General features: G+C 36.6%; 1 protein-coding gene across 9 annotated transcripts in view; it reads left to right on the top strand.

Moving 5' to 3' along the window:
• The window catches only part of CEP112 (centrosomal protein 112), a 456,418-nt gene that overhangs the window by 51,669 nt on the left and 389,646 nt on the right, over positions 1–15,103 (top strand). For all 9 annotated transcript variants that reach the window (XM_025889895.2, XM_073883235.1, XM_025889894.2 and 6 more), the window contains 2 exons: positions 6,177–6,224; positions 6,720–6,797. In XM_025889895.2, coding sequence (XP_025745680.1) covers positions 6,177–6,224; positions 6,720–6,797 — 126 coding nt within the window. The remainder of the gene's footprint in view (positions 1–6,176; positions 6,225–6,719; positions 6,798–15,103) is intronic.

The raw sequence follows: 15,103 nt of genomic DNA, 5'->3' as shown, positions 1-15,103 counted from the left end.
ATTTTGTACATATATGTCTTTCTTCCTTTAAAATTTTAGGAGGCACTTTTTTCTAACAGACCAAAATACGCCCAAAATCTAGTGTGTGGCACAGATCTATGCACTAGCCTGGTCATATCTGATCATATTCTGCCTTTTTTGTATTGTTCTGTTTTTGTTTTTATCTTTTCTTTTCTTTTTTTATCCTCTTTCTTTTTTCTTTCTTTCCCTTTCTTTTCCCCTGGTTTCAGGTCTTTTCTGATTTGTATACAGTATATTTGCTGGGGACGTTGTTAACCTGTTAGCATTTTGTTCTCTCATTCATCTGTTCTCCTCTGGACAAAATGACAAGACGAAAAAAATCACCTCAGCAAAAAGAACAAGATGTAGTACCTTCAGCCAGGGACCTACTCAATAGGGACAGTACAATGTCGGACCTAGAGTTCACAATCATGACTTTAAAGATACTAGCTGGACTTGAAAAAAGCGTGAGAAACCCTTTCTGGAGAAATAAAAGAAATAAAAAGAAATAAAAGAACTAAAATCTAACCAAGTTGAAATCAAAAAGGCTATTGATGAGGTGCAGTCAAAAATGGGGGCACTAGGATAAATAAGGCAGAAGAGAGAATCAGCGATATAGAAGACCAAATGATGGAAAATAAAGAGGCTGAGAAAAAGAGAGATAAACAACTACAGGATCACGAGGGCAGAATTCGAGAGATAAGTGATACGATAAGACGAAACAACATTAGAATAATTGGGATCCCAGAAGAAGAAGAAAGAGAGAGAGGGGCAGAAGGTATATTGGAGCAAATAATAGCAGAGAACTTCCCTAATGTGAGGAAGGAAACAGGCATCAAAATCCAGGAGGCACAGAGAACCCCTCTCCAAATCAATAAAAATAGGTCAACACCCCGACATCTGATAGTAAAACTTACGAGTCTCAGAGACAAAGAGAAAATCCTGAAAGCAGCTCGGGAGAAGAGATATGTAACCTACAATGGTAGAAACATTAGATTGGCAACAGACCTATCCACAGAGACCTGGCAGGCCAGAAAGGACTGGCGAGATATCTTCAGAGCACTAAATGAGAAAAATATGCAGCCAGGAATACTATATCCAGCTAGGCTGTCATTGAAAATAGAAGGAGAGATAAAAAGCTTCCAGGACAAACAAAAATTAAAGGAATTTGCAAACACGAAACCAGCCCTACAAGAAACATTGAAAGAGGTCCTCTAAACAAAGAGAGAGGCTAACAGCAGCATAGATCAGAAAGGAACACAGACAATATACAGTAACAGTCACCTTACAGGCAATCCAATGGCACTAAATTCATACCTTTCAATAGTTACCCTGAATGTAAATGGGCTCAATGCCCCAATCAAAAGACACAGGCTGTCAGATTGGATTAAAAAAAAAGACCCATCAATATGCTCTCTGCAAGAGACTCATTTTAGAACCAAAGACACCCCCAGATTGAAAGTGAGGGGGTGGAAAACCATTTACCATGCTAATGGACACCAAAAGAAAGCTGGGGTGGCAATCCTTATATCAGACAAATTAGATTTTAAAACAAAGACTGTAATAAGAGATGAAGAAGGACACTATATCCTACTTAAAGGGTCTATCCAACAAGAGGATCTAACAATTGTAAATATCTATGCCCCTAACGTGGGAGCAGCCAATTATATAAGGCAAGTAATAACAAAAGCGAAGAAACACATTGACAACAATACAATAATAGTGGGGGACTTTAACACCTCCCTGACTGAAATGGACAGACCATCTAAGCAAAAGATCAACAAGATAATAAAGACTTTAAATGACACACAGGACCAAATGGACTTCACAGACATATTCAGAACATTCCATCCCAAAGCAGCGGAATACACATTCTTCTCTAGTGCCCATGGAACATTATCCAGAATTGATCACATCCTAGGTCACAAATCAGGTCTCAACCGGTACCAAAAGATTGAGATCATTCCCTGCATATTTTCAGACCACAATGCTTTGAAACTAGAACTCAGTCACAAGAGGAAAGTCGGAAAGAACTCAAATACATGGAGGCTAAAGAGCATCCTACTAAAGAACGAATGGGTCAACCAGGAAATTAAAGAAGAATTAAAAAAATTCATGGAAACCAATGAAAATGAAAACACAACTGTTCAAAATCTTTGGGATACAGCAAAGCAGTCCTGAGAGGAAAGGATATAGCAATACAAGCCTTCCTCAAGAAACAAGAAAGGTCTCAAATACACAACCTAACCCTACACCTAAAGGAGCTAGAGAAAGAACAGCAAATAAAGCCTAAACCCAGCAGCAGAAGAGAAATAATAAAGATCAGAGCAGAAATCAATGAAGTAGAAACCAAAGGAACAGTAGAACAGATCAACGAAACTAGGAGCTGGTTCTTTGAAAGGATTAACAAGATTGATAAACCCCTGGCCAGACTTATCAAAAAGAGAAGAGAAATGACCCAAATCAACAAAATCATGAATGAAAGAGGAGAGATCACAACCAACACCAAAGAGATACAAACAATTCTAAGAACATATTATGAGCAACTCTATGGCAGCAAATTAGATAACCTGGAAGAAATGGGTGCATTCCTAGAGATGTATCAACTACCAAAATTGAACCAGGAAGAAATAGAAAACCTGAACAGACCTATAGCCACTAAGGAAATTGAAGCAGTCATCAAAAATCTCCCAAGAAACAAAAGCCCAGGGCCAGATGGCTTCTCAGGGGAATTCTATTAGACATTTAAAGAAGAATTAATACCTATTCTCCTGAAACTGTTCCAAAAAATAGAAATGGAAGGAAAACTTCCAAATTCGTTTTATAAGGCCAGCATTACCTTGATCCCAAAACCAAAGACCCCATCAAAAAGGAGAATTACAGATCAATATCTTTGATGAACATGGATGCAAAAATTCTCACCAAAATACTAGCCAATAGGATCCAACAGTACATTAAAAGGATTATTCACCACGACCAAGTGCGATTTATCCCTGGGCTGCAAGGTTGGTTCAACATCTGCAAATCAATCAACGTGATACAATACATTAACAAAAGAAAGAACAAGAATCATATGATCCTCTCAATAGATGCAGAAAAAGCATTTGACAAAGTACAGCATCCTTTCTTGATCAACACTCTTCAGAGTATAGGGATAGAGGGTACATACGTCAACATCATAAAAGCCATCTATGAAAAACCTACAGCGAATATCATTCTCAATGGGGAAAAGCTGAGAGCTTTTCCCCTAAGGTCAGGAACGCGGCAGGGATGTCCACTCTCACCACTGCTATTCAACAGAGTATTAGAAGTCCTAGCCACAGCAATCAGACAACAAAAAGAAATCAAAGGCATCCAAATCGGCAAAGAGGAAGTCAAACTCTCACTCTTTGCAGTTGATATGATACTGTATGTGGAAAACCCAAAAGACTCCACCCCAAAACTGCTAGAACTCATACAGGATTTCAGTCAAGTAGCAGGATATAAATCAATGCACAGAAATCAGTGGCATTCCTATACACCAACAAGACAGAAGAGAGACAAATGAAGGAGTCGATCCCATTTACAATTGCACCCAAAACCATAAGATACCTAGGAATAAATCTAACCAAAGAGGCAAAGGATCTGTACTCAGAAAACTATAAAATACTCATGAAAGAAATTGAAGAAGACACAAAGAAATGGAAAAACGTTCCATGCTCATGGATTGGGAGAACCAACATTGTGAAGATGTCAATGCTACCTAGAGCAATCTACACATTCAATGCAATCCCCATCAAAGTACCATCCACTTTTTTCAAAGAAATGGAACAAATAATCCTAAAATTTGTATGGAACCAGAAGAGACCCCGAATAGCCAGAGGAATGTTGAAAAAGAAATGCAAAGCTGGCCTCATCACAGTTCCGGACTTCCAGCTCTATTACAAATCTGTCATCATCAAGACAGTATGGTAGTGGCACAAAAACAGACACATAGATCAATGGAACAGAATCGAGAGCCCAGAAATGGACCCTCAACTCTATGGTCAACTCATCTTTGACAAAGCAGGAAAGAATGTCCAATGGCAATAAGACAGTCTCTTCAACAAATGGTGTTGGGAAAATTGGACAACGACATTCAGAAGAATGAAACTGGACCATTTCCTTACACCACATGCAAAAATAGACTCCAAATGGTTGAAAGACCTAAATGTGAGACAGGAGTCCATCAAAATCCTAAAGGAGAACACAGGCAGGAACCTCATCGACCTCAGCCACAGCAACTTCTTCCTAGAAACATCACCAAAGGCAAGGGAAGCAAGGGCAAAAGAGAACTATTGGGATTTCTTCAAGATAAAAAGCTTTTGTACAGCAAAAGAAACAGTCCTCAAAACCAAAAGACAACCGACAGAATGGGAGAAAATGTTTGCAAATGACATGTCAGATAAAGGGGTAGTATCCAAAATCTATAAAGAACTTATCAAACTCAACACCCAAAGAACAAATAATCCAATCAAGAAATAGACAGAAGACATGAACAGACATTTTTCCAAAGAAGACACCCAAATGGCCAACAGACACACGAAAAAGTGCTCCACATCGCTCGGCATCAGGGAAATCCAAATCAAAACCTCCATGAGATACCACCTCACACCCGTCAGAATGGCTAAAATTAACAAGTCAGGAAACGACAGATGTTGGCGGGGATGTGGAGAAAGGGGAACCCTCCTACACTGTTGGTGGGAATGCAAGCCGGTGCAACCACTCTGGAAAACAGTATGGAGGTTCCTCAAACAGTTGAAAATAGAGCCACCCTACGATCCAGCAATTGCACTACTGGGTATTTACTGCAAAGATACAAATGTAGGGATCCGAAGGGGTACGTGCACCCCAATGTTTATAGCAGCAATGTCCACAATAGCCAAACTGTGGAAAGAGCCAAGATGTCCATCGACAGATGAATGGATAAAGAGGATGTGGTATATATACACCATGGAATATTATGCAGCCATCAAAAGGAATGAGATCTTGCCATTTACAACGACGTGGATGGAACTGGAGGGTGTTATGCTGAGTGAAATAAGTCAGTCAGAGAAAGCCATGTATCATATGACCTCACTGATATGAGGAATTCTTAATCTCAGGAAACAAACTGTGTGTTGCTGGAGTGGTGGGGGGTGGGAGGGATGGGGTGGCTGGGTGATACACTTTGTGTAGGGTATGTGCTATGGTGAGTGCTGTGAATTGTGCAAGACTGTTGAATCACAGATCTGTACTTCTGAAACAAATAATGCAACACATGTTAAGAAAAAAGAAAAAGAAGAAAATAGCAGGAGGGGAAGAATGAAGGGGAGTATGTTAGAGGGGGAGATAAACCATGAGAGACGATGGACTCTGAAAAACAAACTGAGGGTTCTAGAGGGGAGGAGGGTAGGGGGATGGGTTAGCCTGGTGATGGTATTCAAGAGAGCAGATTCTGCATGGAGCACTGGGTGTTATGCACAAACAATGAATCATGGAACACTACATCAAAAACTAATGATGTAGTATATGGTGATTAACATAACAATTAAAAATTAAAAAATAATAAAAATATCAAAAAAAAAGGTAAAACAGGTCGTTTAGTGTCCTTGGAATACAGGGCGTACTGAGGGGGTAGATGAACCTGAAAGGTAGATATAGGAGGAGTACCAAAGGAATTCTCCTCTCTAGTAGTTATTCTGGAAATGAATGTAAGGATTCCTGTTTTGAACCTGCCTGGCTGTTTAGTAATTAAATTGAGACTTGAAAGATGGTTAGGTGCATGCTTGTAGGGGTTAGAGGGGCACAGAGTGGTGCCTAGAGGTAGAGAGGCACAGGAAGACTACTGTGTTTCAGTAATGTAAGTCACCCAGGATTATGAGAGTGTAGAACGTGATGGGAGGAGTAATGGAAATTAAGCTGGGCGGTTAGGCCATGAGAGGATCACGAAAGGTGCATTTCTTCTGTCTGCAAAGAAGTTTATGTTTTATATTTTATTTGTTAGTGGGCTACTAAAAATATATTATGCAGTACCCATCCTAAAACAAACTAAATATTAAGACACATAGAAAACATTTTTGTTTAACAGCTTAATTCTATATTTTATCAAATAATTAAAACTCAAAAATAATGATTAATAACTAATAAAATTATTAATTTCTATCTCAAATTTTCAGATAGAAAATCCTCGATACCTGAGACAGAAACCAATCCCAATTTCTCTGGTAAGGTGAATTTCAGTGGACTTTTCCTATGGACAGCTTTTCTTTTTTTAAAGATTTTATTCATTGAGAGAGAGTGAGTGAGAAAGACAGCACATGTGCAAGTATGGGGAGGGGCAGAGGCAGAGGGAGAGAGAATCCCAAGCAGACTCCACACTGGCCATGGAGCCCAGTGCAGGGCTTATCTCAGGACCCTGAGATCACGACCTGAGCTGAAATCAAGAGTTGGGCGCTCAACTGACTGAGCCACCTAGGCGCCCCCTTATGGACAGATACTTTTAAATAAAGTAATTATTAAGTCATTTACAGAAAAGAACACAAGTCCATATTATGAAGCATAACAGTCTTACTAATCCTGTCACTTGCAAGTGAATAAATCACTTTTTTCTCCAATGTTGGTATTATTTTGGCATGAACTTCAGGCAATTTAGAGTTTCCTTTTGGGTTAAGGATAAGGCAGGCCAAAAAAGTATTGAATAACTCTTACTCATTCAACAGATGACTCCCAAATTCAACTTGAGAAAATCCAGCAGTTTCCATGATGAACATCTACTTTCTCGAATGCATGAGAAGGAGGTAGGATTGAGATATTTCTGATGTATCGAATAATGAACACAGTTTTTGTATTTTGTTAGTATGAATTTTCAGGTCTTTGAATAATCATGCACAGTAGGGAGAGGTTGTCTTTGGTGCAAATGTAAAATAATGATGCAGGGTAGGTAAGGTTTGTTTTTCATTTTTTTCATGTACATCTCCTACTTTGTGAGAGTGTGCTGAGGGGCTGTCTCCTGACTATCCATTCCTGCTTGTCAGGGCCTGGGGAGATGGCAGTTTTCAGAAGCAGTGTCTTTGACCTCAGCGAATCCCTCCATCCTGCCTTTATCTCAACTTAATTTTAATGTGTCTTTCTAGTTTCACTGTTCTTACTGTTTCTACTATTTAAATTGATCTGCTAAATTAAGCTATGCTATGGTTGATATATAACATAATATACTATTTTTGGTCATTTGAAAACAGAATTATCCAAGAGGTTTATTGGTATTTGTTTATTGGTTTAAAGCATAAACTATTAAGTAAAGAATACCTAGATTTAAATCCGACTTATTTGCTCTGTGAAAACGGACAGATACTTGCCCCTTGTCTAATTTGGGAGATACCTGCTTTACAGGATTAGTATGAAGATTTTATAGTCTGTAAGTACCTGTATGCTTCACATGTAGTAGACATAAAATGAAGGCGAATTTGTTTTATGATTTTCTTTTTAAAATTTCTATTCTAGGAAATTTGAAAGCCATCATTATTATTTTTATTTTTGCTTATGACACCATTGGAGCACTTTGGTCATCTATGTGGTGTGATAGATTAAGAATCTGAAAAATGATGTCCTTAACTTGCCTTTACCATTCTCTAGTCATATTAGCCAGGGAAGGCAAGAATACTAGTATAGTTTTTGCTTAAAGAGAGGATAATTATTGATGTCACAGGGTCATTACCAAAATTAATGAGAATAATGAATATGTATGGAACTTGTAAATGGTAGTTTAAATGTGCAAATGTGAAAGATGTTATTGGACTTAGATTTAATGTTTTTAATAAATTTAATTAAATAATTTTATCTTTCATTATTTTTTCTTTCATTTTAATGAGGATGCTTCTCAGAATTTTTAGAATTTAATTTCAGTTTGGTGATTTTCAACATGAAAGGGTTTTCTCACCACCCTACTTATAAAATGTCACAAAGGACATTGATTTTTTTGCTTAGATATTCCAAACAATAGCATGAGCATATAATTTAATTTTTGTTGATAATGGAGGAGGAAAGGCAATTTTTTCTTTTAAATTTCAGTCTGGTGGAATTATGGCTGCTGATCTCAGTACAATTTGTTATTTCATGGTTCCAGTTTAAGGCATGCGGGGTTTTGTTTCTTGGTGCAATCTTAGTGTTTAAAAAAACTGTTGAAATAAAAAACAACTACATTTTAAAAAGCCTTTGAAGGAAATACTTTTCATATGCAGACGCATCTTCTTTTGAGCTTTTATTTTGAATTATTTTCTTTTCCAAATTGTCATTAATTGTTTTTATAAGTCATTCCAAGTCATCCTCAACCACTTCTCTTTATACTTTTATTTTGTACTAATTCTTAGTGTTGAGGCTGCTTACCATAGAATAATTAAAATAATTGAAAGGTAGTACTGGCTTTTTGAATCTTTTGGGGGCCTTTGATGAAATAATATCTTTATTCTTTATTGGTGACACCTTGGATCGGGCATGAACATACCAGTGCTATCCACATATATGAGTGAGAGAAAAAGCATTTAAAGCTATCATGTATTGCATCAGAGATTCATTTTTAAATGTGTGTGGCTTTATTTTTTTCCACACCCTTATGTTTTTGTTTTTCTTTTTGGCATACTACAAAAATATTTTTGGCATCATTGAGAAGTTTGCATGTAAACATCAACTTACTTCATATCTTAAAATATACCCAGTGCATATATTTTGGCTAAAATAATCCTTTGTGCAATTACATAGTTGTTTTGGACTTTTGTATGAAATTTTTTAATCATGTTTTTTCTCCATACTAAAATATTTAAAAAGTATATGCTGAGTTGCCCCAGTGTCAGAATTATCTAATTTTCATCTTTCTTTTAAAGTAGCATTTATTTATTTATTTATATTTATTTATTTGGCAGATAGAGACACAGCGAGAGAGGGAACACAAGCAGCGGGAGTGGGAGAGGGAGAAGCGGGCTTCCCGCTGAGCAGGGAGCCCAATGTGGGGCTCGATCCCAGGACCCTGGGATCATGACCTGAGCTGAAGGCAGATGCTTAACGACTGAGCCACCCAGGTGCCCCTAAAGTAGCATTTATAATTATAAAATAATTTGTAGATTTTTATTGAAGAAATTTTGGAAAATATAGATTATGTAAAGTAGGAAATAAAAGTCACCCATAAAACCAACACCTAGAAATAAAAACACTGGCAAAATACTGTCTTGCCTTTTAGTTTTTTTCTTCATGTATCCCATAAACCCAATTTTTTCTTAGAAAATTGAGACAATACCATGTATTTTTTTGTATACTTTGAGTAATTTTCATCCTATTAAATTTTGTTCCTAAGCATCTATTTTTAATGGCTATATTATATTTCAAATTATGGAAGTATCCCCAGTTAATTTAACTTATCTCTATTGTTGGGAATTGAGATTTTTTAATACTTTCACTAATATAAATAATCCTGGGAAGAATATCCTTAATATCTCTATCTTTATATGCTTCTTTAAATATTTCCTTGAGGTATTGAATTATATCTTACATGATAAAATTGAAATGATGGATTTCTGTAAGTTTAGAATCTTTAACAATTTAACTTCTAGAATAAAAAGTAACACTTGGAAGCCCATTGAAAATTGTATGTTACTCTAAGATACAAGTAAGGAATTTATTATGTGCAAAAATGAGAATGAAAATAGAGAAATATAGAGGCGCCTGGGTGGCTCATTTGGTTAAGCGTGTGCCTTCGGCTTGGGTCATGGTCTCAGGGTCCTGGAATCGAGCCCTGCATCGGCCTTTCTGCTCGGTGGGGAGTCTGCTTCTCCCTTTCAGTCTCCCTCTATACTCTCTCTCTCAAATAAATAAATAAAATCTTAAAAAAAAAAGATATAAACAGGAGCCACTTGAAGGCAGAGGAAGTAGCAATTTATATTGCCTTTGTAAATACAAAAATACTAATTATATTTTTAATACAGAACACGTATTTGCAGGACAAAATTTTTTAATATTCTCATATTTGAAATAGACAATACCAATCATATTGTTTTATTATTTTTGTCTGTTTTCCAGAGATATTTTTCTAACTTGGATTTTTTCCTAAATTTAAATACATAGTTATGTTGTGATATGCATAGTTATCCTTTAGGATAATTTTATGTCTACTTGCTTAAGTCACTTTTATTAAATATTTACTTGTGGATATGATGACAAATGCTTTTTTTTCAGTTTTTTTTATTTTTATTGTTATGTTAATCACCATATATTACATCATTTGTTTTGGTGTAGTGTTCCATGATTCATTATTTGCATATAATACCCAGTGCTCCATGCAGAATGTGCCCTCTTTAATACCCATCACCAGGCTAACCCATCCCCCCACCCTCCTCCCCTCTAGAACCCTCAGTTTGTTTTTCAGAGTCCATCATCTCTCCTGGTTCGTCTCCCCCTCTGACTTACTCCCCTTCATTCTTCCTCTCCTGCTATCTTCTTCTTTTTCTTTTTTCTTAAAATGTGTTGTGTTATTTGTTTCAGAAGTACAGATCTGTGATTCAACAGTCTTGCACAATTCACAGCACTCACCGTAGCACATACCCTACACAAAGTCTATCACCCAGCCACCCCATCCCTCCCACCCCCCACCACTCCAGTAACACTCAGTTTGTTCCTGAGATTAAGAATTCCTCATATCAGTGAGGTCATATGATACATGTCTTTCTCTGATTGACTTATTTCACTCAGCATAACACCCTCCAGTTCCATCCACGTCGTTGTAAATGGCAAGATCTCATTCCTTTTGATGGCTGCATAATATTCCATTGTGTATATATACCACCTCTTCTTTATCCATTCATTTGTCGATGGACATCTTGGCTCTTTCCACAGTTTGGCTATTGTGGACATTGCTGCTATAAACATTGGGGTGCACATACCCCTTCGGGTCCCTACATTTGTATCTTTGGGGTAAATACCCAGTAGTGCAATTGCTGGATCGAATGGTAGCTCTAATTTCAACTGTTTGAGGAACCTCCATACTGTTTTCCAGAGGGGTTGCACCAGCTTGCATTCCCACCAACAGTGTAGGAGGGTTCCCCTTTCTCCACATCCCCGCCAACATCTGTCGTTCCCTGACTTGTTAATTTTAGCCATTCTGACGGGTGTGAGGTGATATCTCATTGAGGTTTTGATTTGAATTTCCCTGATGCCGAGCGATGTTGAGCACTTTTTCATGTGCCTGTTGGCCAGACAAATGCTTTTCTGTTTTGAAATTCGGTAGAGCCTTGCATGTCTGTGTAAGAAAACCCTGATGTGTCTTGTGCATATTATCATCTAAAAATGCTTTTGTTGTTGCTGGGTGGTGTTTTAAAAATAATGAAGAGCATCACTTAAAATGAGTTAACTTTATTTGAAAATGAAATATGAAAAATTAAATATTTAATCTTAATTTTCTCAACACCTAATCCTCATTCTTCAGAGGTAATCATCGCTAAAAACTTAGTGTGTATTCTCTTTAAAATTTTCTAGGAATATCTCATTTTTTTATACAAATGAGATCATAGATCGTTGCTTCAGTTTGTTTTTTTAACTAAATATATCGTCTGATAATATTTCTATGTAGAAATTGTCTTTATTCTTTTAAATAGTTACATTGTATTTTACTTTACTGCTGTATCAGTATTTTGTTAATATAGCTTCCTATTGAGGGATATATGTTGTGTATTTTGCTGTAGCGATGTTTCAGGAACATCCCTGTATCCTTTGTGTATCCTATGCTTCTTTCTTTTTGGGGCTGGGGGAAGGGACAGAGGGAGGGAGAGAATCCTCAAGCCGACTCTGCTGCAAGCATGGAGCCCCATGTGGGGCTCGATCCCACCACCCTGAGATCATAAACTGAGCTGAAATAAAAAGTTGGAGGTTTATGGTGATTAACATAACAATAAAAAATTAAAAAAAAAAGTTGGAGGTTTAACCATCCAGGTGCCCCTTACTCTTACATAATACATTCTGTGAAATGGAATTGTTCATTCACAGGGTTGCACACTTAAATTTTTTCTTGTCATCAACAGATTGCCCTTCAAATAAGATTCTGTGCCTAGGGCTGCAGGTGTGGGAAAAATGGGGGAGTGATGGCTAAGGGGTATGAGAGTTCTTTTGTGGAGTGCTAAAAATGTGCTGAAATTAGACTGTGAGGATGGTTGCCTAATTTTCTGATACAGTAAAAGCCGTTAAATTGTATACTTTAAACAGGTGAATATTCTGGTGTGGGAATTATGTGTATTTCAATAAAGCTATTAAAAAAGGTTATGTCTGCTTATATTTGCACCAATAGTGTATGAGAATGTGTTTTCTCATTTCATCAACACTCAATTCTAAACATTTTTAATTATCTGTGACATGAAAAATAGTATCTTGTTTTGATATTTACATTTATTATAAATGAGAATGAACATATTTTTTGTCTGTTTTAATTTCACTTTTATGAGCTGTCTTATAGTTTCCCATGTTTTCATTGAATTGTCTTCATTGTGATTCCTTAGTCATTTTTTTTAAAAGGAGTCTCAAATCTCTTCTGATTACACCCCTTGATATTTCCTTCTCTTTTTTTTAAGATTTTATTTATTTATTTGAGATAGAGAGAGCATGAATGTGAGCATGAGTGGGGGGAGGGGCAGAGGGCGAAGCAGGCTCTCCACTGGGCTGGGAGCCCCATGCAGGGTTTGATCCCAGGACTGAGCCCAAGGCAGCTGTTTAACCGACTGAGCCACACAGGTGCCCCTCCTGAGCAATTTCTATGTTAAAGAATTCTGGTCTTGGGGTGCTTGGGTTGCTCAATCAGTTAAGCATTTGCCTTCAGTTCAGATCATGATCTCAGGGTCCTGGGATCGAGTCCCACATTGGTCTCCCTGCTCAGCGGGGAGCCTACTTCTCCCTCTCCCTCTGCCCCTGTTCCTTGCTCGTGCTCTCTCTTTCTCTCTCAAATAAATAAATAAAATCTTAAAAAAAAAAATTCCAGTCTTTGTCATATATCTTGCAAGTACTTTTCTCTGTGTCTTCTGGTTTATTTTTGTTTGTTTGTTTTTTAAATGTATGCAAGTTTTCTCGTAAAACCTGGATCTATCAGTATTTTCTCTATAGCTTCAGGTAGAGAGAACATTTTTCTCTACTTAGAAAAACATTTCCTGTTCTAAGATTATGAAAAAAAAATTCACTCATGTTTTTGTCTCTCTTTAAATCTTATTTTTATATTTAAATCTCAGATCTATTTCTGAGGCTTTTGTCATGAGTAGTGATGGTAATCTAGGGCCCTTAGTTTTAATGTCTACAATAAAAAATTAGGAGGTTGCAATGTTTAAGTTAAAGAAGACAGGAAGTATGGAGAGGATTGATATGAAATTTTATACAGATTACAGAGTTCATCTTTGTCATGGAGCATTCAGTGAAGGATTTGATTCTGTTTAGAGAGTCCTAAAATACTTAATTAGCCTTTAGAAATCAAACTTTATAAAATACAACTTTCATTTTAAATTTATAATTGTGTGGTAAATACTATGGATGTTAAGTTAGTAATATTTGCAGTATTATTTTATTACAGTTAAAGACTTGTAGTAGTTTTTTTTTTCTTTTTTGGTGGTTAAAAATGCATATACCCATACAATATGTAAAGATGTTCTTTTAAATTTCCAATTAATTTTGGGCATTATGGGAAAAGATATGTTCAGAGACAGTGATCCTTTATTTTAACTTTGGCCTATCATTCACAAACACACTTGAACTTGTTTGCCTTTGTAATTGCTAACACATTTCCTGTGATATCTCCATCACAGAGTTCCGTGACAGTGAGCATCATTAAGCAGTGGGTTTTTTTCTTTAGTATTCTTAAAAAAGATTTCTGACATAGATTAAATCATTTGGAAACTGTTGTCACTGAAAATGAAGTAAGAGACAACACAACAAGGAGAAATCAATTTTCAGAGAGCAGATGGTAGAAATTGCTCTTTTTGTGAAATAAAATAGAAAATTTCCTTTGAACTTCACCTTCACTTATATTGAACATTCTTACCTATTGTGTAAAAAGGGATGTTGCTTCCTTCTCACATGTAATGCCAATTAGGCATTTTTACCTTTGTGAATCTGCTAGTTAAATATAGAATTTAAATAAATCCAAGATAGCAAAATGTACATTATTGACATAATAAATGAAAAAATTGTTTTTAAACATTTCATATGAATATAAATTCAGATACACACAATCTCACAAAATATAATAAATGATCATACAAAGGAATACCATTGTAAACAACACCCAGGCAAGGAATTAGATCATTGCCAATATCCCAGAAGCCTGCTGTCTGGCCCTTCCCAAACATACTTGTTTCCATCTTCCTTAGAGGAAGGTGGCCTAGGTGGTTCAGTTGGTTAAGTGGCTGATTCTTGATTTCGGCTCAGGGCACGCTCTCGGGGTCCTGGGATCGAGGCCCGCATCCAGCTCCATGCTCAGTGGGAGTCTGCTTAAGGATTCTCTCTCCCTCTCTCTCTGCCCCTCCCCCTACTCACTCTCTCTCTTTCTGTCTCTCAAATAAATCTTTAAAAAAAATTAACTACTGTTCTGGTTCTGATTTTTCTTATGATAATTTCCCTCCTTTGTTTTTAAAGTTGATTCTGTCACCAATATCAGCATCCTTAAAAGTGAAAATACTTTTATTTTAGTAGATTTTAAACTTCATATAAATAGAACTAGACTTTATGTATTCTTTTGCTTCTTTTGCTCAGTAGTATATTGGTGAATCTGCTATGGTTATGCCATCTAGATTTCTATTAAATGAATCTGCCACAATTTCTTGCCATTTTGTTGATAAGTCTATTCTAATTTTTGGCTTTTACAAAAAGTAATTCTATGAACAATCTTGTACATGTATCCTCACAAATGTGTGTGAGCTTCTCTAGGGTAGTGGCTCTCAAAGTGCTGTCTATGAGCCCGCGGTGCCAAGACTCTTTTATGAGGTCTGGGAGGTCAATATTATTTTTGTAATGATATTTAAATGTGATTTATCTTTTAACCACGTTGATGATGGTGCAGATGCAATGCTGGGTAAACCTGTATCTTAGCCCA

Source organism: Callorhinus ursinus, unplaced genomic scaffold, assembly GCF_003265705.2.
Source record: "Callorhinus ursinus isolate GAN/ISIS: 27379988/994484 unplaced genomic scaffold, GSC_fseal_2.0 scaffold50, whole genome shotgun sequence".
NCBI lineage: Eukaryota > Metazoa > Chordata > Mammalia > Carnivora > Otariidae > Callorhinus > Callorhinus ursinus.
Note: the sequence above shows the minus strand (reverse complement) of the source record. Positions and strands in the feature narration are given on the sequence as shown.